This window comes from Fringilla coelebs, assembly GCF_963513975.1.
Source record: "Fringilla coelebs genome assembly, chromosome: 20".
Taxonomy (NCBI): Eukaryota; Metazoa; Chordata; class Aves; order Passeriformes; family Fringillidae; genus Fringilla; species Fringilla coelebs.
In genome coordinates this window covers 7,335,181-7,355,372 of record NC_140046.1, presented here as the reverse complement: position 1 = coordinate 7,355,372, position 20,192 = coordinate 7,335,181, and the positions used below count along the sequence as shown (strand labels likewise).

The window sequence follows — 20,192 nt, the reverse complement described above, 5'->3', positions numbered from 1 at the left end:
TTTATATGGATCATTTCTAAATGAGCTGGTAGCAAGTTTGTGTCAAGCTGCTGGATCTCCAGGGTTTCCAGAGAGGAATGCAGTGAAAAGCACCTTCTCTAAAAGGACTGAGGAGCAAGACCTCTCTCTACCACTTCTAAATGTGCTCCCCCTGGGTCTGCACTCCCTGATGGTGGATTTGCTGCCAGACAGATCCCAGGCATTTGCCTGTGAGTGAAAGTCCTGGAATGGCCTGTGGGGTCTGGAATGAGGAGTATTTGTGAAATGGCTGCTTTGTCCCACCTGGGTCAGCTGAGGGACTGAGCAGGAAGGAATGATGGCTTTGCTAAGGAGCAGGGAGGCAATGGCACAACTGTGGAGACCCAGAGAGGGGTGCACAGATAGGAACCAGCTGGCCCAGCAGCAGAGAACTTCCCCAAAATCCTCCCTTTTCTCCAGCCCCATCTACTGGAGCACAGCTGGCTGCTGTTGCCAAGTCTGTTCAAACACATGGTAGTGAAGAAACAAACAAAAAAAAAGCCCTAAAAAGACAGATTTTCATGAAGACCTTTAATTTTAGGCAGTTTTTTCATTGAGCACCCAAGCACAGGGGTTTGTAGGTGCAGCATGCCTGCTAGAGCTCTGTCTGAAATCAGGAGGGACAGGGGAAGGATGCTCCTTTCCCAAGGATTGCTCACACCCTGAGAGCTCTGAATCTCCTCTGAGGTTGTATCCCCACAGCATCAGCCTTCAGCAGGCTGCTTTTAGGCAAGAGTGCTCCATGCCCAAGTTCAGGAGGCAGATCAGACTTTTAGGCATCATTTCCTTGTTTCTGAGCACCCTGGAGCTCTGGGTCTTGACTAAATCCAACTTCAGCTATCCCTGGTCAGGCTTTCCGGCACAAGTTGTGTAAAATGTAGTGCACAGGCACTCAGCTGCCCTGCCTGCTGTTCATGGGGTGGCTGTGAGGATTAATAAATAAGGATTTCTGACACATTAGAGATCTTTTCCTGGATGATGCTCTAGGAATCCATGGGATTGTTATCCAGATGCAAATAGGTCTGAAATAGTGTTACCTTTCCACTGCAATGAAGAATGGGTCTAATAAAACCAAATTTACCAGAGTGCTGCATAATCAAACTTTGCCCTGAGGGCTCTGTGATATCTTGGGTGGTTTCATTTTCATTATGAAGAAAAACCAATGCATGGCCTGCACAGGTGTGGCAGCACAGGAAGTGCAGGGTGGTTTGGAGCCCAGGGAGGTGATTCTGATGAGCTGCTAACCCCTGCTTTAAGAGCAAAACCCTTTCCAGGTAAAAGCAACACGTGGAACCATTTTGTCAGTTTGCCAAAGCAGCTTCAGCAAAGTGGCAGAATGTGAAAATTTAAATGCTCTGCCTGGGCAGCTCAGCATCGATTTGAGCCTGGGGAGGGGTGCAGACAAGTGCATTTGCATGGGAATTAGTGGTTTTCAGCTGTTGGTGTGGCCTTGTGCATGACCTGAAGGGCAGCACCACTGGGATGATCCTTCCCAAAGCTTTCTCATCCAGCCACATCCCCCTGGCTGGGCTGGCTCTGAGGGCTGGCTCTGCCTGCTTTGGGACTCTTTCTGTACTGTAGCAAGCAAAAAACGCAGAGCCTTGCACTCAGAGCAGGACACAGAGTAGCTGGAAGCTCTCTGAAAGGCATGGATTCAGCTTAGGGGTCCCAGTGTGCTTGTGACAGAGAGAGAAAGCTGCATAAACTTCCCCAGGAATTGTGCTCAGGAGTTTGAGAAGGCATTAAAAGCTTACTTTATTACAATCTCCTGATATTTACAGCCAACATTGTTCACCCAGAACCTGATTGGTTCTTAGTAACAACTGTTACCCACTGGTTAATTAGGAACCAGCCTTTGGTAAACACCTTAGGAGAAACAACTGTGTAAAACAGCAGCTGCAAAATTGTTTGTAATTCTTTGTCTCAGTCTTCTCAAACTCCCCAGAACAATTCCTGGGAAAGTTTATCTGCCTTTCTCTCTCTGACCAGGCTGTCACAACCACAGTCCCAGTTCCCCATGAAGGGAATTAAGGGGAGGCCATGAGTTGGTGTAAAAGAAGAATAATGCCCAGACCCTCATGGAGCACATTTAAGTGCAGCAATACAGATCATTATTTTGGCTATGTTTGTTTAAAGCACATTTAGGGGTTTCATTTGGGTTGAAAGTGCTTTCCCTTCTCCCCTGAGCCTGATGCATCCCTGCTCCTCTTTGTGTCACAATGTGTCCTTCATTCCAAGGACAGCACAAGTGTTTTGTTTCTGGGACCTCTGGTCCTGGCTGCAGTGAACTAATCCTAACAAAAGTGCCTTTCCTACCTGCTGCTCTGAAATCTACAGAGGATGAAGCTTGCTCCCAGATGCTTCAGGGTGGTGAAATGAGAGGGTTCATTGATGCTGGTGGCTGTGTTAGATGGCTGTGGCTGTCCCCTGCTCCCCTTGGGGTCCTTGTCCCTTCTGTGCAGTCATTCACAGGCTGGAAGGTGTCCTTGGTGGCAGGCTTTGATTTCCAAGCTGCTCAGCTCTCCCTCTGGAGCTCTGCAGGGATAACACCATCCTTTCCTCTGTGTGCTGTGCTGCAGATGCAGATGCTGCTGGTGCAGCCAGCACCTGTCCCCCAGGGCAGCTCTGTCCCTGGGCTCCTGGGGCAGTGGTTTGTGTCACTGCAGGCACATCCAGGCAGCCTTGGCCAGTCCTGCTGAATTAACTGGCCCCTGCCTTTCTCCTTGCAGTGTGGATCTGCACTGGTAGCAGAAGTTGGTGGGTTGGGAGGTTTTTCCAAGCTCAGTTGTGTTGGTGTCCTGCAGGTGAGCAGCCCTGCAGCTCCCAGACAAACCAGCTTTGGCCTACAGGCAGACTTGGGAACCATTTTGGGGGAATATTTTACTCTGCATTCTGCTGAGCTGTCCCAGTGGCAAGGCACAGCACAGCAGAGGACAAGCCTGTGCATTTTGAAGCCCAAATCCAATTTTAGAAAGCTGTGCAGGGGAGGATGCCCACAGCAACTGGCAGGCTGGGACTTCAAGTTGCATTTCTTCACAGCAGAACAGGGATTTCAGGTTTCCTTCATCAGGTTAGCAGCTCCCCACCAAATCATTTCTTGACAGATGTGAGCACTTGCTCATTTAGACCAGCTGCTGCTCAGTGCCCTGTCCTTCTCCCTTCATGCATGGCTATTTGCTCTGCACAAGGCTGGATGGAAAAGGGGATTTGCAGACAGCAGAACTTTTTCAGCCAGCTGGCAGGAGACTTTGGTGGCTGTCACTCCCAGTGTGTGGGTGGGACACTGCTCCCTGTCACCTCCCCTCTGCATCTGTCCCCTTCCCATCCCACTCTGGTATTATTTTAAGTGGATGCCAGGTGTTTAAAAGCACCTGGGATGTGACATTCCAGAGGCCAGGCTCACTCCTGGGCTCCTCAGCCCTGCAGGAACTTGTGCTGAGTCTCTCCTGTGAGCACCCAAGGTCAGACTGTCAGAATGTAATGTTCTCACCTGGAAACTCAAATATTCATTGGCCATGTGAGCCATTGCTTGATGGCTTTGATTTTTGCAGAGGATGTGTTTCTAATTTCTCTGTTCTTTGTTTGTGCCCAGCAGTCAGCAGTGTCCAGACCTGCTGGGGACCAGCAGCTGGAAAACTGCCCACGGTGTTCCTCAGCTTTCATTAGATGGTGCAGAGGCAGGGAATGTATTCCACAAAATACACAGTTATATGAGAGAGAAAATGCTTTGTGGTTTGATTTTGTTTGTGTTTTTTTTTACTTTCCTATGAGGAAGAAATAATAAAAAGCCTGGAATTCTTGCTTGCCTTAATTTTCACATTTAAATTTTCACATTCTGGCAAGCTCCAGGGATGTACTCATATGGCCCATATTTGTTTTGGGGTTTTTTTAGAGGCTTTGGGAATCTTAGCCCTGTGGTATCAGGCATGACAGCAGACACCTGCCTGAAAGGCAGCTCATCATCTCTTGAAGGAAAACTTCACTCCCCCCTCACCCTTATTTGCTCTCCCTATATTACCATAATGAAATGTCAGCTTGCCACCAGCTCTGCTGCTGAGCAGATGTTTCCTCCTAATTACTGTTGTTGCAGGGTTTGGGTGTTTATCCTGGCTGTCTAGGCAGGCTGTTATCATTAACTGCCTCCCATCACAGCCTGCCCATGCAGTTGCTGCACATCTGGAAGAAGATGTAAGTGCTGGTGCTCTCCAGCAAGGTTTTGTCTGCTAGATCTCCAGAGCAGCTTTTTAATGTGCCAAGGACAGCACCCCCCAAAAGTGCTTTAAACTGAGGAGAGGGCTTTGCAGAAAAAATACCTGCAAGTGTGACCTCCCCTCCCAAGCATGGCCTGCTGGAAAGCTGGTTTGAAAAGAGCAGAATGTTAAATGAAGTTTGTTCATTCTTGGTCCCAAAGCACAAACTGGGATGCTCCACAGGGCAGGCTGCCTTTGTGGCACTGTGCTGGTCAGGTTTGTAAAGCAGGAAAGGGTTAGACCAGCATTTTCCTCCACCCAACATGTATTTCCTAGGAGATATGAAAAGTGCTCATGGAGGTATAAAAACAAACATGCTCTGTTGGCAAGAAGGAAATGTGAAAACAGTGGTTGGAGCTGGGGGAGGAGGGAGGCCAGGGGGTCCTGGTCCTCTGGGGAGGGCAGGATTAGAGGATTTCCTCCTCCTCTTTCACTAAAATCTCTTTGGTCTTCTATAGTTCTGCTTTTGGGTCATTTCACGTTCTGAAGGTTGGTGGGGTTTTTTTTATTTTTCAAGTGCTCTGAGTTCCTGAGAAATCAGCCACCTCCCTACAGCTCCCTGCTTCATTCAGTGGCCTGAAAATGTCTTTCAACTGCAATATTGCACAAGAGAGGGGGTTTTGTTGTTGTTTTCAGTGCATCTCAGCCTCCAGGCTCTCTGCAAGGGTTTGTTTCATGCTGGATGTACGAGCACTTCAGCTGCAGCCTCATGGAATGAAGGGCCAGGTGTGGCCACAGCTGCAGGAGTGGTGGGAATGCTGGGCTGATGGGCCAGGGTGGGGTTTGGGCTGATGCAAAGCAAGGTGAGGTTGTTTCTCTATTTGTGGGCTCCATTGAGAAGTTTAACCAAATAAGGAATGCCTCTTTGGGGTGCTGGTGCTTGCTCCAAGCTTGGAGCTCCATTATTCCACCTTTTGAGCTGGAAATGCCTGCTGATTTCTGAGCTGTTGGCTGAACCTGGCCCTCAGCTGCTGGTCACCTGTTTCAGGTGGTTCTGCCCCTTTTGATGAGCTTCACAGCACTGCAGGTTCAAAATAAATAAACTAAAAGTGAACCTCTTCATTTGGCCCCCATAAACCTTTAGTACAGCAGGTGGCCCAGCCCAGCAGCTGGTGTGATGGAGCCAAGCAAACCTGCAGGATCTGAGTGTTCTCCTTCTCCAGCAGCATTGGTTGTTCCCTCTGGCTGAGCTGTCCCTTTGTGGCTTTTGTTTGCATAATTCCTAGATTCATTTCTGAGAATTGTGTCCCAGTGAGGCACCAAAAAGGAATGGCTGGAGGAACCATTGTATTCCACCTCCAGCAGCAGCTGGGAGTGTGGGGCCTGAGCTTGCACCTTTATTTTCCCCCTCCTGGAAAGGTTTTCCCTGGGTGTGTTGGCTGCCATGGCCAATTTTGCTTCTTTTTTTTGGGTGTTTTTCAGTGCACTACCAGAAGATCATCCACAGGGACATCAAGCCTTCCAATTTGCTCTTAGGAGATGATGGCCACGTCAAAATTGCTGATTTTGGTGTCAGCAATCAGTTTGAAGGGAATGATGCCCAACTTTCCAGCACAGCAGGGACACCAGCCTTCATGGCACCAGAGGCCATCTCACAGACTGGCAAAAGTTTCAGTGGAAAGGTAGGTCTGTGCTCACAGGGGGCTCCTGGGACCCCCAGCATGGCACAAAGGGAGTGCCACACCTGTGCTGGCTGTGGTACAAAGCTGGGTGTCATTCAGTAAAACTGAAGCTCTAATTCTCTCCAGTCCAGGCAAAGCTGACTTTGTTTGTCCTGTGCAGTGGGCAGACACTTTGCTGAGGATCCCTGCAGGAGCTATGCTAGAGCTCTTTCCCTGCCCCAAGGGAAAGGAGGAAGACTTTGATTCCCTCCCAAAATAATCAAGAGGCACAGGGGGCTGCTGAGCACCAAGGCCATACCTTGATTTCCTGCAAGTGACAGCACAGCCAAGGGTGGTGATGCAGACAGAGGGATAGGGCCTAACAGGGATTTTTTTGGTCTGGAAAACTGTTGAAGTTCAGCCCTGAATGGTGCAATTCCCTGTAAGAAGGAACAGCAGGGCAAGGGAGCAATGCCTGGCCCAGCACAGCCCTCACTCCTCAGGTGTGCAAGAGCTGCCCTTAGGAGCCCAACTTCAAAGGGACATGGAAATGTTAAATGCATACAAAGAGTGTTTTCTGAACTGGTGGGTAAATCCAGCTGTGCTGCCTCTCCTTTACTCTCTGTCCATGCTCTCTTTCAGGCTCTGGATGTGTGGGCCATGGGAATCACCCTGTACTGCTTTGTTTATGGGAAGGTAAGCTGCCTTTCAGTGCTGGAGCCCTGCACTCTCTGCCTGCCTTTTGACTCATTCCTTTCCAAATAAAGGCAAATATTAGAGACAAAGACCTGCCTTCTGTAAGCTCCACAACCCCCCTGCAGATGAGAAGGGGCTGAGGCTGTGATGTGTGGAAAGGATCATTCCCAGCACTGGGCCCTGAATGCAGAGCTACAAACCCAGAGCAGCATCAGCAGCACCAGCACTTTGTGGGGGGTTTATCCACATTTCCTGCATTTAGAGATGAGCCAGAGAGAGGCACAGGATTGATCCCAAACCGCTGCAGCACTTTAGGAAAGAAAGCTCTGCCTGCCAAAGCTGAGTTGGGACTGCTGGGGGGTCCAGTTTGGCAGAGGCAGCTCTTGAGTGCTGCCTTCTGCTCACCCCATGTCCTGTCATGGCCTTTCCCTCCCTGTGGCCAGAAGCCCCAAGTCCCACCTGTGCTGTCCCAGGAGGGGTGAGCAGCCTCTGAACCTCTGAGCTCTGCAGATGCCACCACACAGGCACCAGGCACCCTGCTCTGGGTCAGAAGTGGCCTGGGGAGGTGACAGAGGCAGCTCATGGTCACCTGGGAGGGATTCCAGTCCAGTTATGTATTCCCCAGATGCCTCTGCTGCTCTTCTGAATTTATTTCTTTAATAAGGAATGAATCCATTTATTGTGTGTGAGGAGATTTAATTTATTTCCATCTCTGTGTAAAATCCAGGGAGTGCAGAGGTTGTACTTGGTGTTACATGAATGACAAATGTCTGAGTGATGCCTGAGGATCTTGGACAACTGGAAAATCTCTCTGTTTGTTTTACAGTGCCCTTTTATAGATGAATATATTCTGGGTCTTCATAATAGGATCAAGACCAAGCCTGTGGAGTTCCCAGAAGAGTGAGTAAACTTTATTTAGCTGCTGTAAAATAAAGTTCAGTTTTCAGCATTATTCTCTGTGTGGCACAGTGGTCACCATGGAGGGATGGACATGGGTGAGGTGCTCTGTGCTCTCCTGGGTCCTTCACTGGGTTTTGTGCTGGTGTTGAGGTGTTCAAAGTGCTTCTGCTCTTCCCCTGTCCTTGTTGTGCAGACAGGGACTAAAGGAAATGGCTCTTTGGAAGTGAAGGGGTTCCAGGATCTCAGAAGTTCTGCCCCACCTGCTGACTCTGGAGATGCTGGATGGTTTGGTTGGGATTTTCTCTTTCCCCATGCAGCAGCCACCAGAATGATTTAATATATTCATTTTCAAAAGCAGTGTGGTGATGAACCTTGGTCTTGCTCTGAGTAAGCACATCCCTTGGAGCCAGGGGAGCTGGCTGATGGAAGGATGCTTGGCCCGAGGTGTGCAACCACAGCTCAGCAAATCCCAGGAAAACATGGCTCTGTCTTCTGCACTGGCAGAGGAGAGAAAACCTGGAAAAACCAGGAATTAATTCCCCTGTGATCTACTGAGGGTCTGCCCCCCCTGCTTTGGTCAGGGAAGGAACCCCCGTGGGGCACAGTGCAGGGCTGGGCTGGGGAGGTGACAAGGCCAGCTGTGTCACACGTGTCCTCAGCAGGCCAGGGACCAGCCAAGGCCACTCAGGTGGCACTGGGCAGTGCAGGGCAGTACTGAGCTCTGAGTGCTCATGGGCAGGGTGGCAGGAGGGAGGCACTCCCTGTGTGCTCAGTGATGTTGGCTCCATGGACACCATTCCTGCAGCTTCAAGTGCTGGCCACTCCTCAGCATTTCCTCCAGCTTCAGGCCTTTGGTGACTTCTGCTGGTGAAGGATTTGTTTCCCCTGGTTCCTGCAGATGAATTCAGAGCTGGACTTGCTGTTTTCCCTCCCAAATCCCCACATTAGTCAGGCAAAGAATTCTTGACCTAATTGCTCATTCCAATCAAAATGTATAGATTAAATGACTTGATTGGGAGAAGCACAAATGAAAACTCCAATGAGAGGCATGTGGGGTATTGGAGAGGCAGGGAGGGATGTTGTGAGGCAGCCTGGGGTATGTGCATGTGTCCAACATCTATGGCAAAGCAAGACTCTTCTGTGAGATGCTCACTGCATTTTCACATTCCAGTAAAGGGCTGGACCTCTACCTGGGCAGTCCCAGACTTCTTCTGATCCCACAGCAAGGGATGGACACTCAGGGTGCCCTCTTTTAGACACCTGGGCTGCATTAATTCCCCTGCACTGACAGGAGCCACAGCCCTGCAGGCAGCTCAGCCCCTCAGCCCAGCTGGAGCCTGCACAGGACTCTGGGGCTCAGCCCACTTTTAGGGCACACACAGACCCCAGGGTGGGTAAGAGCAGCTCTGGCAGGCCTAGGTGACTGAGCTGAGGCTTTAGGAGCACAAAGGCTCCACTGCTGTGTCCCCACCTGCAGCTGGAACAGGGCTTTGTCTTGACAGCACTGCAGCCAAAAAACCCCAAACCTGTTTATGTTCCCCTGGCAGTTTTCTCCCTTGCTCGGGGCTGCCAAAACTCCCACCCCTCCCTCAGGCACCGTGTATTTGGGTTAGCAGTCAGCTCACAAGTGACTGTTCCCATCTGCCTCTGCAGTAAGTTATTAACATTTAATGGGCTAACTGGATTGTGCTGAGATCTGTTCCTTCATTCAGGCATTTCCTTCAGCCATAATTGGGCTGCATGATTTATGTGGATTCCTCAGTGACCTGTTCTCCCAGTCTAAAAAAAGCTGCACCCCTGATTAGGTTGTTGGAGGAGCTGAGGGTTACTAGGTGTTGACAGCTGTCCAAACCACATCTATTTGTTAGAGGCAGCCACAGAGACATGGAATTCACTGGAGTGGATCCACCCTGACCTCCCACAGAATTAGCACCTCTCTATAGTGAGGAGTATTTTGGTTACAATTTATTTCACCATGGCTACAAAAGACACATTCCTGTTTGCAGAGAGCCCATGGAAACTCATTGCCTGTTTCCTGCCAACCTTTAGGACAGATGGATCTGACTGTACCAGTGTCACCATCCTGTCCCTTCCCTTAGAGACACCAGGATAAATATTTATGGCACTGCAGTTCTCATTCATGTCACTGAGTCCTTGGCATGACACGAGGCAAATGGGCTTAGCTCAGCCCCTGAGGATCCTGGCAGGACTAAAAAGCAAGCTGAAGTTTCTGTCTCTGCCTAGTCTCTCCTGGTGAAGCCCAGGTCAGTGTTCCCTGACCTGCAGGCACCCTGTAAAGTGATCTGGGTGCTGGCAGCCCTCCTGAATGGATGCTGAGCTGTGTGCTTGGCATCTTCCTGAGAGCTCTTACAGGACTATAGCTGTGAGAAATCCCAGACAGTGCAGGCTTTTGAAAGGAAAAATGCCACCAGGCACAGAGTTCACACTGTGCTGCAGACTGGAGAGAAGGGAAAGCAGAGACAGGCTGATGTGATCTGTTACCTGGCCATAACCCACCTGACACCTGGGGATCCTCTTCCCTATGACTTTGATCCTGTGTTGTGTAGAAATCAGTCTAGTGCCCAGAAATGTTAATTGATTTTATATTCCATTTATTTTATTTTAAGTAAATCTGTTGACGCTTTGGCACAAAACTGATTTTAAGTATTTTTTTTTTAATGCCATCTCACCTGCATCAGTGTGGTGTCTGGAAGGAATCTTCATTATGAGCTGCTAAATCTGTTCATTCTGAGCTGCTAAATGCACTGTCAGTGCCCATGGCTGTTCCTCTGGAGCTCATCTCAAGAGCAGCACCATTCTTTCTATTCCAACTGAGGCTGCCACCTGAGTCTCTGAGGACTCATCCTGTTTTTCCCCTTGCCTGTGTACAGCAGAGCCTTCATGCAACTCTAAGTGTTTAGACTTCAAACTGAACCCCCTTTTTGCCCCTGAACAAGCAGCATTTCCTTGTAGTTGTTTGTAAAGATCTCGTAGCCAAAGTCCCAATAAAATATTCATGAATTATTAAACAGCAGCTCTGTTTTCATCAGACTGAAATATCCCTTGCTGTGGTGTGGTTTGCATTTGGGTTTGTGATAGTTTATTCTTTGCTCTGCAGAGCAGGTGGGCACAGCACCTGGTGCTCATTCTTGTTTTCAGTCTCAAATCCAGCCTTCCTGGGGAGTGACATTTTGTGCTGCAAAGTTCCATCCCCATGAAGAAACACAATTCTTCAAGAGTCATTTGTGACACAGACTTTCAACTGCCTAATGCAATTCAGTCACATGCTGGCATTTTACGGCAGCAGCACTTGGATCATTCAGATCTAGTGCATTTTAAAGGCATCTCCTGCATCATTAACCACAGGAGTCATTGCAGCCTTTGGGCTGCAGGACCAAGGGCTCCCTGTCAATAGAGTGGCTTCTGGATTCAGGTGCCCTCAGTTCAGTGTTAAAAATTTAGATGTATTTCTCTTATTTGCATTTGTTCCTTCCCTCCTGTTGTTACCCCAAGGCTGAGCTTTGCAGGTAGAGGAGATTGAGTTCCAGGCTGCCTGCAATCTGTGTTCTGGAAGCAATTTAAATAACACAACCTGGAAGCTTAGCTGGGAACTCGAATGTCAGATGGGGGTGTTTTATCCAGCACACAGTTGCTCATGATGCAGGTTCAGCAAATCAAGCTGTGCCCCTCTTGATTCACAGGGTTCAGCTCCAGTTCTGCTCTCACTGGAGCACTTTGTCGTTCCAAATCTCCCCTCAGAAATTCCCCTATGTAGTGCTGTCTTCAAGAATGTCCTTAGACCCCTTCACCTGTCCCTCATCCTGCATTTTGGGTGTGTGCTGCTGTGTTAGGGGGCAGGACAAGATAACCAAGCCCTGCAGCAGTGACTGTGGTGCCTTCCTTTTTTCCAAGCCAGCTTTACAGAGAAAATACCTCCTGGGCAGAGCAGATTCCCTGCCAGGTGACTGCAGTAAGACTGTGCAATGCTGTATTTACAAGTCCCTTGTTAACTGTGCTGCTGTTTTCTTCACTCAGAGCACAGATAAGTGATGAGCTGAAGGAGCTGATCCTGCGCATGCTGGATAAAAATCCAGAAACCAGGATAACAGTCCCGGAAATAAAGGTAAGGTGGGCCTTGATATTAGAGCTTTTAGTCTCAGCTGATTTTATGTCCTTTGGTACCTTCTAATGAGGCAGAGCTGTCCCCAGTGTTTGCTTTGGGAGCTGTCTCTAGCACCCTCCCTTGGAGAAGGAGAGCACTCATTTTGCAGCCACTGCTCCATCACTGCTTCTTGCTTGGGGAATATTGACAAAAGCTTTCTTGTTTGCTTATTTAAATGAAAATTACTCAAAAGCTGGCTGATCTCAGTGAATCCCTGGGAGAATCAACATTGTCAGGGGAGTTGCTAGCTGCAGAGCCTGGGCTGGCAGCGTGTGGATGTGCATTCCAGGGACTGGATGTGTGTTCCTCCTCTGGTCCTTGTGTGGCCAGTGGCCTCAAGACAGCACATTTATTTCTATCACCATTACTTGGGAGATGTTTAATAATAGAAAGAATGAACAGGCCTGGCAGAGCACAATGCTTCACAGGTTGTGGTTTCATTCTGGGTTTGTGTGGGCTGGCTGTTCTCCTGTCACCCCTCACCAAGGGTTTAAACCTGCTGGAGGATCTCAGAATTTCCATAAAGATCCCTAAGCATGCTCTACAGGGCGAGCCCTGCTTTGCTTTGTCCCAGACCAACACCAGTATTGCCACCAAAGGTGATACTAGAAGGGCTGAGCTTCTGGAAAAAAATGTGACATCCCTTCCCTCCATGCCGGGAGGCCAAAGGCAGGTTTGGAGCTGTGTTTATGGGATTTCACTTGACAGCTCTTGCAGGCACACTGTGAGACCCTGTGGGTAGAAGAGCAGAGCTGAGTGCTGCCCTGTCCCTGGCTGGTGTGCTTGGGGACTTGCCTTGGACTCTGACAGAGGACGTGTCAGGCTGGGCTCTGTGCTCAGCCCATGCCCTCAGACAGGGCTTTCTTCCTGCTCCCAGCCAAGAAACCATCCCATGAGAGGCAGCAAGAAAAGGGGGCTTTGCTCTGTTGCATACAAGACAAAGAATGAAAACGCTCCAGATAACTCAGGTTGTCAGAGTGTTTCAAACTTGATTCAGGGGGTGCCATGGGCTGGTGGCTGCAGGTGTGACAGCACTGAGCCAGACTGCAGCCATTTCCAAGGAGGCTGGTTAAAAACCACCTCTGGCAGTGGGAGATGGAGCAGTCCTGCCAGCAGTGAGGCCTGTGCCCCATTCCTGTGCCAGCCCAGAGCTGTGTGTCCCGTGCAGGTGCACCCCTGGCTGAGCCGGGGCGGCGCGGAGCCGCTGCCGCTGGAGGAGGAGCACTGCTCCGTGGTGGAGGTCACCGAGGAGGAGGTCAAGAACTCTGTGAAGACCATCCCCAGCCTGCCAGCTGTGGTAGGTGTGACACATCCTCTGAGCAGGGGGCTGGGCTGCAGCCTCCAGCTGCTGGAGGAGGTTTGGAGAGGGGACATTGTGGTGGTGTTCACAGGGGTCCCAGGACGAGGGAAGAGATGAGAATCTTGACTCCATGTTTCAGAAGGTTGATTTATTATTTTGTGATATATATTATATTAAAATAAAATTATATATTAAAACTCTACTAAAAGAATAGAAGAAAAGATTTCATCAGAAGGCTAGCAAGGAAAGGAATAGAATAGAAATTATAATAAAATCTTGTAACTGACTAAAAAGTCTGAGACAGCTGGACTGTGATTAGCTATTAATTAAAAACAACCATATGAGACTAATCAAAGATGCACCTGTTGCATTCCAGAGCAGCAGGTAATTATTGTTTACATGTCATTTCTAAGGCCTCTCAGCTTCTCAAGAGAAAATATCCTAACAAAAAGATTTTTCATAAAATATGTCTGCGGCAGGACATGTGTGTTCCTGGCATGAAACCTCGGCCGTTTGACCCAGTGTGAACTTCTTGAGTCTGACTGCTGCAGCAGCCTGGCTCTCCCAAGCAGCTTTGCTTTGTGCTCTTTGCTGTAAAATGTCAGCTGAATTATTAAAGAAGCTGTTGTTCCTCCTTTGAACTAGCTTCCAGGAGCCAGTCCTGCTGTTCTCACTGCTCTGTTCTGTTCCTCAAAGATCCTGGTGAAGGCCATGCTGAGGAAACGCTCCTTTGGGAACCCCTTTGAGGTCCAGACGAGGAGGGAGGAGAGATCCATGTCTGCTCCAGGGAACCTGCTGATGTAGGTACCTACAGCCATGCCTGCCTCTGCAGCACAGCCAGGGCCAAGGGAGGGTGGGGGAAGCACTTTGCAAATCTTTTCTGTAGCATTTAAAGACAAAACTCCCTTCTGCATCAAACACTGGAGATAAAATCTAGCCCAAGTCCTCTCAGATTGAAGTGCAGTGTACTACTGCAGCCTAAAAACACTTTTATAGATGCAGGTCTCTCTGTAAGATGGGTTTGGCCTAAACACATGTAAGGTGCTCAACTTGAGTCTGTTTTTTCACCTGTTAGTTTATAATGCTGTGATCAAAGATCCATTAGAGACTGGTGAAGTGAAATAAGTTTAATTAGAGTCTAGTTTGGATATATATTGGAGGGTTCCTTCTCTCCTTTCCATGGACAACAGAAGTACCAAATAAGCAGTTTATGTAGGTTTTTTAACTCAAAATGAGATTATGGGAATTGACCTGGGGTCTGGGGCCCAAGTCTGGGCAGAGACATCATGGTCAGACAAAAGAGAACACTTTGAAATTGCTTTATCACTTCAGAACACATACAGTGTTTCTTCACACAGTTTCTGCCGGTTAATGAAATGGTGGAACACATTGCAAGGGGGTACTTTGGGGGTTGGGGATAAATTACTATACTGGGATTAAAACAAGGAATAGAGATCTTGATGACTAATAGATTCAGCAGCAGTTTTTAACCATGATGGTGTGTACAGGGATGGGGAGAGAATTCTTCTGTCCTTTATTTGGTTCTTATTCTTTCACCTTCATTTTTGTTACTGATTCCTTTTAGAGCCAGGATTCTAGGCCATCCATCCAGTAAATAACAGCTGGACCAGTAGCCTGATCTGGACAATTATTTTTATATAAAGAAAGTCCTCACCCCACAGGATCTATAAGGCTGTGGCTGACAACAAAGCTGTGTTGTCCTGAAATGATTCTTTTCCACCCAGAATCCCAGTCCCATTCCCAGCAGACTCCCATGGGGGTGTGCTGAGCCTCACTGCACCATTGATAACACAATTTGAGGAGTCTCCCTCTGTCTCTCACAGGTATGTGGGGATTTCAGGGCTCAGCTCAATTAAGGATGATAATTTTCTATGTCCCCAGCTGAGTACTGGAGACTTAATGAAGACTTTGTCATGGTGTCCATGGCCAGACACCAGTTTGGCATTTAAACACCCTGCTCATGAGTGCTGCTGTGGGACACATCTGGAGCATGGCAGTCACAGCTCTTAGCACAAGGGATTTGCCCTGATTTGTTTCTTTTCACTCAATGCATTCCAAATTAGCTATTGCTAATTGGACACATGTCCCTATCCATATCTTCACTATCCTTGCTGGTCACTGCATTGCATTGCTCTGAAATGGGGAAACATTTAATAAATTTGAAGAAAAATGTATTTTATTCTTCCCACTTTCCCAGACAGGTGACTTGGAGCAAGGCAGAATTTCTTTTCAAACCCTGCCTGAACTGATATTTCAGGGTGGTAACTCTGGGGCTATTTCCAAAAGGGACATGTTCCCTTCTACCTTCATTTGAGGTGCTTGAAAACTCACCCAGGTGGTGGGAAAACTTCTTGACCCTTGATGCTGGTTCCTGCCTGGAGCTGGGTGCTTTAGAATCTGCTCAGAAAAAACAAAGTTCATTTGATCTCAGGTAGCTGTGAAATTTCTGAGCAGCCACATTATCAATGTCTTGTCCTTTATAAAATATTCTTAGGCTTTCAAGATGAGCTGTAAGCCTCCACTTTTATCTCCTTTTTAAAGTTGCTAGTCAGATTTTTTTCAGTTCATTGAAACCCAGCCTGTTTCCCTGTCTCAGCTCATTCTGGTCCTGTGTGTTTTCAGGCTCCTTGTACAGACTGAAAGGTTTATTTTTTAAAGCATTGTGTCATTTCCACTGTTGTGCTGCTGTGTCTGGTGCCCTTAGTTTACAAAACCAGGCCAGGGAAGGAGCTGCAGCCATGCTGGGCTGGCCTCTGCCCAGCTGTGTGAGCACTTAGAAATATCCAAAATCAATATGAATGTGCCAGTTCTCCACTGCACCAATCCCTGTGCTCAATTTCTCAGTCTCATGCCATCAGTGCCAATTTTTGACAGTAACAATTGACTTAATCCTAAATTATTTCATGCACAACTGGAGCTTTGAGAACCAATCTCAAAACTGTTGTTTAAAAGAAAGATACTTGCCAAGTCTCTCCAACAAATGGTGTTGTATTTTAAACACCACAGCAGGGAAGCTCCTTTTAAGGCATATGGATTATTATTATTTCAAACTTTGGAAAACGTTTTACTGACTGAATCTAATGAAAATAACTTCAAATTTAAATAGATCTGTTGGATCCAATGACATTAATCTCAAGTGAACCACAGCTAAATGGGAAATATTCATTGTTCAGTGAGTTATCTCTTGATGACAGTGTTATTTCCTCAGGGGCAAACAGAGTAGACACCAAGCTCATCCACTTGTTAATTCATATTGCTTGTTCCCTGGAAAAACCACCCTTGCTACAGATATAAAGTGCCAATGTTATGATTAGAGCTGTGTTAAAATAAGTTTCAAGTGAGTCTGGATTTCTGTAAAGCTGTAGGATCTTGCAGGAGCAGATAATATTGCTGTAGTAAGGCTCTGCAGAGTTTCTGCATGTCCATCATGCTTGTAGCTGGACAGGGCACCCCAAAATTGGGACCTGCCAGAAAAGCAGTGCCTGCAGCCATCACTGTGCTCTGGACATGTGGCTGCCCAGGAGGAGCTGAGAGAAAAATGAGCCACACATTGCCAGGCTCTCCTGCACAGAGCTCCTTGTCCCAGTGGCAGAGTCTTTAGAGGGACATAAATCAGATTTTGTAATATTACATCTCCTTCTGGTTGTAGGTAGGAAATAACTTGTTGTGTTTCTACAGGAGAAAAAAGGAAGGCAATTAGAATACTCCAGTTTCACATTCAATCTACTTAATTAGGCTGCATGTGAAATTGCCAGAGCCCCACTCAGTGCTGCTTCAAGCATCTTACATCTGTGCCATTTCTGGGGATATACTCTGTAGGAAATCCTCTGGCAGTGAGCTGAGCTCTACTACCAGAGCTTTCTGCTATTTGATACCTAACTGATGACTCCTAAAATGGAGCTGTCCTTCAGGCTCACTCCTTGGGATTTTGAGAGGAGGAAACTAAATCATGTGGCTGCATCTTTTTGTAATTTCTCCCTGCATTACCTACAGGCTCTGTCCCTGGAAATGCTCTGGGCAGATGTCTGTGGTAGCAGCAGGGCTTTCCTGGTGCAGCCTTGATGTCTTTAGAGGACACCACTAAGACACCATTGATGTGAAACAGTTCTGGAGTCAATACTGGGAGGACAGAACATTTTTTAGCACTCTTTAGACCTGGAAGAAGCAAATCCTCTTCTGGCTGTTATTTATTGCTCTGTTTATCAGCACTGAGCAGTTTAAAAGGCAGAAGTTCAGTGCAGACACACTCAGCAGGTGGAGGGGAACTAAAATGATGATGCCCCATTTAGCAGTTGCTGTTTTGCACACCTCGAATGGTGTGAGAGCTGCCAGCTGTCACCTCCCCTGTCAGCTGGGCAGTGGCCAGGTGTCACTGCATCCTGCCTTTCCTATAGGATCTCCCAGGAGAGGCAGTGATTCATGGAGTCTTACAGATCCTGCAGACCGTGGCCAGGTTCAAGCCCATCATTAATGGTGGCTGCAGAACCAACTGATGTTTTCTAATTCTCCACCTCCAGAGTATTTTTTAAGCCCAGTTCAGCATTCACAGCTAAGTTCTGGATTTCTGCTAGCAGTGTTTGCTGCATTTCTTCTGCCTGCTCCACATTTCTCCTAACTGAGTCAGCCCTGGCTTCACCACATTTTATTTCTCTCATTTATTGCAAGTATTACCTATCAAATTAATTGCTGTGTTTTGACAGACCCAATTTACTTTCCCATTATGGCTGCTAACACTGTTGAGGAAATGTGGTTGTGAGCTCCTCTGTAGGAGATCAGTTGGTATTTTAAAAGCCTACCCTGTTTCCAGTTCCCAAAAAGAGACCAGGAGGGTCACTGCCCTTAGGGCCATATTATCCATGTGGGTTAGGCACAAGGAAGCCAGGGGGGGAAAAAGGAGGTTAAAAAAGTGGCTGGCCCAGGTCTCTGAGCAGAAACAGCTCCTCCCAAAGAGAGAACTGCATGTTTTGTGGGAAATGATGCCCCACGTGCAGGTGGGTGTCCTCCCAGGGCTGTGGCACAGGATTTTCCTCTGGAATGAGCCACCACCAGCAGTGGGGGGCCCAGTGCTCCTGGGGCTCTGCCCCACTGCACAAGGGACACAGAAGCCCAGAGGTGCCCAGGGCAGCACAGCTGGACACCAGCAGTGTGCTGGGAGCCATCTGGAGCTTTCAGCAGTGGTAGGGGCTGGAGTGGGTTTGTACCAGGCTACCAGTGCCTGTCCTCATTTGTCCTTAGGTAAATGTGGCTCATGTTCCATCCCCATTCCACTCTGCACTCTAGGCTGGACAGGCACAGAAATACAAGCTCCTTCACCTGCTGCCATTGTCTTCATGATCACTTTCTTCCTTTGTCTCATTGTTTTGCTCTCAGGGACAGATTCCTCTTAAACACATCTGTATATTTGCATCCATCTTTAAGGTAATTCCATGTCTGTGTTTTCCCTGGGTGCTGTAGAAACCTGTGTGCCCTCCTCACCCTGTGTGATTTGTGTGGTAGTCAGAACATTTGGCTCCATCCTTCCTTCCTGTAGGAGCAGTTTTACTGCAGTCATTCTGTGTGTGTGACACTAATGTTTATGTGTGCTTTTTATTATTATTGTTATTATTTCTATTTGTGATTCTTTGAGCTGCTTTTAGGGAGGGAGGGGTGAAGGAAGTGGTGCTCAGCCCCCTGTTTGCAGAGGGAATAGCTACAGAATTTGTGAAAGACTAAGCTTTGGAATTTGAGTTTAATATTTAGTGGCTGTGCAAAAGAAAAGGCTGGAGCCATCTCTGCTCCAGATGCTCCACCACTCCCTTGTGCTTCTGCCTCTGCTGCAGCACTGGGAGGGCTCTGGGTAGACCAAAACTGGTTGCTCCAAGTGACCACCCCACTCCCCAGCCAGGACTTCATCAGAACATTGTCACTTGTCCAGCCACTTGCACAGACACTTCTAGAAAGTGTTGGTACAGTTAATTCTGATAAATAACAAAATAACATTAATGCAAACCATGTTGAGCTGCTTACAGACACCTCAGTGGGAAATCCTAGGATCCAGTGGTTAGGCAGGACACATCCTCCAGCCAGGCTGGGAGATCTGGGCTCAGAGACTGGGAAACAACCACACATCTCTAAATACCTTTGGGAGTGGCTCCAGCACTTTGGAGACTCTGTCTGGCCTGGTTTATGGCTCTGAGACACATGGATGGGCCAGAGCCAGGATGTCACCTGCTCTGAGTGAGGAAGGACTTGCAGAGATTCTCCAAAAATAGCCAGGAGAAGGCAGGCAGAGGCAGATGGGGACTGACGTGGTGCCAGTGCCTCCTGCTGCTGCATTTCCATAGGGAGGAAGGGACTTGAGCAGCCTGCATTGAATGGGGACTGCTGGAGGAATACAGCACTTGCCAGGGGTGTGTGTTTGTGCTGTGCAGGTTGTCCCACACCCTCCCTGTCCTGTTCTGTGTTCGGGAGGGCAGTGTGGAGAGGCTCACTCCTTGTGGAACACGAAACTCGTGTGAATCCCCAGTGGCTGTGATCCCCCCACAGCCACGTGCTCTCCTGGGTAACTGCACAAACCAGGCTTTGCTCCTCTGTGGCTTATAAAATGTAGGAGAAATAAAATCTTATTTCTCACCAAGAGTTATTTACTCCCACCCAGCCCCAGGCCTCCCAGCAGGAGCCTGGCTCCTGTGCAGACATGGAGTTCTGGAACTGCATCTCTGCTGCTTCACAGGCAGCCCCAGCTTTTTGGCTGGTGTTTGCCACCCTGAGGGTCCTCTCAGCCTGCCATGGAGGTGTTTGGAGAGGCAGAGGCTGCTCAGAGTGCTGGGACAGCACTGAAGACAGCCCTGACAGGAGCAGGATCAGCAGGATGTGCCAGACAGGGAGCTGGGCTGTGCTGAGCTGCCACAGAACAGAGCCTCTGCTGCTAAATGAGGTGATCAGTCATTTGAAGAGGGGGATGACAGGCACTGAAGGCAGGGCTGTTCCTCAGCCTTTCCTGCAGGGAAATGGTCCATGAGTTCAAGGTCAGGTTTACTGCAGAGCTTTGCTGAAGTGGAGGGAGAAGGGAACGTGATTTTTGATCCTTTCTGGTTTCTTCAAAAATTGGGTTAGCCCTGTGTGTACTTTGTGTTGTTCCTAGGCAGGAAATTCCCCCAGAGCCCCCAAACACTGTGTGCTCCAGGCACTGACGCTCCACTGCCAAGCTGGCTTGTCCATGCAGGTTCTACAGAAGGCCCTGGCACAGGGTGCCCAGAGCAGCT

The 20,192-nt window shown here is 48.4% G+C and overlaps 1 protein-coding gene across 5 annotated transcripts in view; it reads left to right on the top strand.

Moving 5' to 3' along the window:
• CAMKK1 (calcium/calmodulin dependent protein kinase kinase 1) overlaps positions 1-20,192 on the top strand; it is a 97,417-nt gene that overhangs the window by 71,526 nt on the left and 5,699 nt on the right. For 4 of the 5 annotated variants that reach the window (XM_084219284.1, XM_084219286.1, XM_084219287.1 and 1 more), the window contains exons 10-16: positions 5,691-5,890; positions 6,512-6,565; positions 7,392-7,465; positions 11,501-11,588; positions 12,796-12,924; positions 13,624-13,727; positions 18,319-18,366. In XM_084219284.1, the coding sequence (XP_084075410.1) occupies positions 5,691-5,890; positions 6,512-6,565; positions 7,392-7,465; positions 11,501-11,588; positions 12,796-12,924; positions 13,624-13,727; positions 18,319-18,366 (697 nt within the window). Of the gene's footprint in view, positions 1-5,690; positions 5,891-6,511; positions 6,566-7,391; positions 7,466-11,500; positions 11,589-12,795; positions 12,925-13,623; positions 13,728-18,183; positions 18,286-18,318; positions 18,367-20,192 lie in introns of those variants that run through there. The other variant, XM_084219288.1, reaches the window with a different exon arrangement.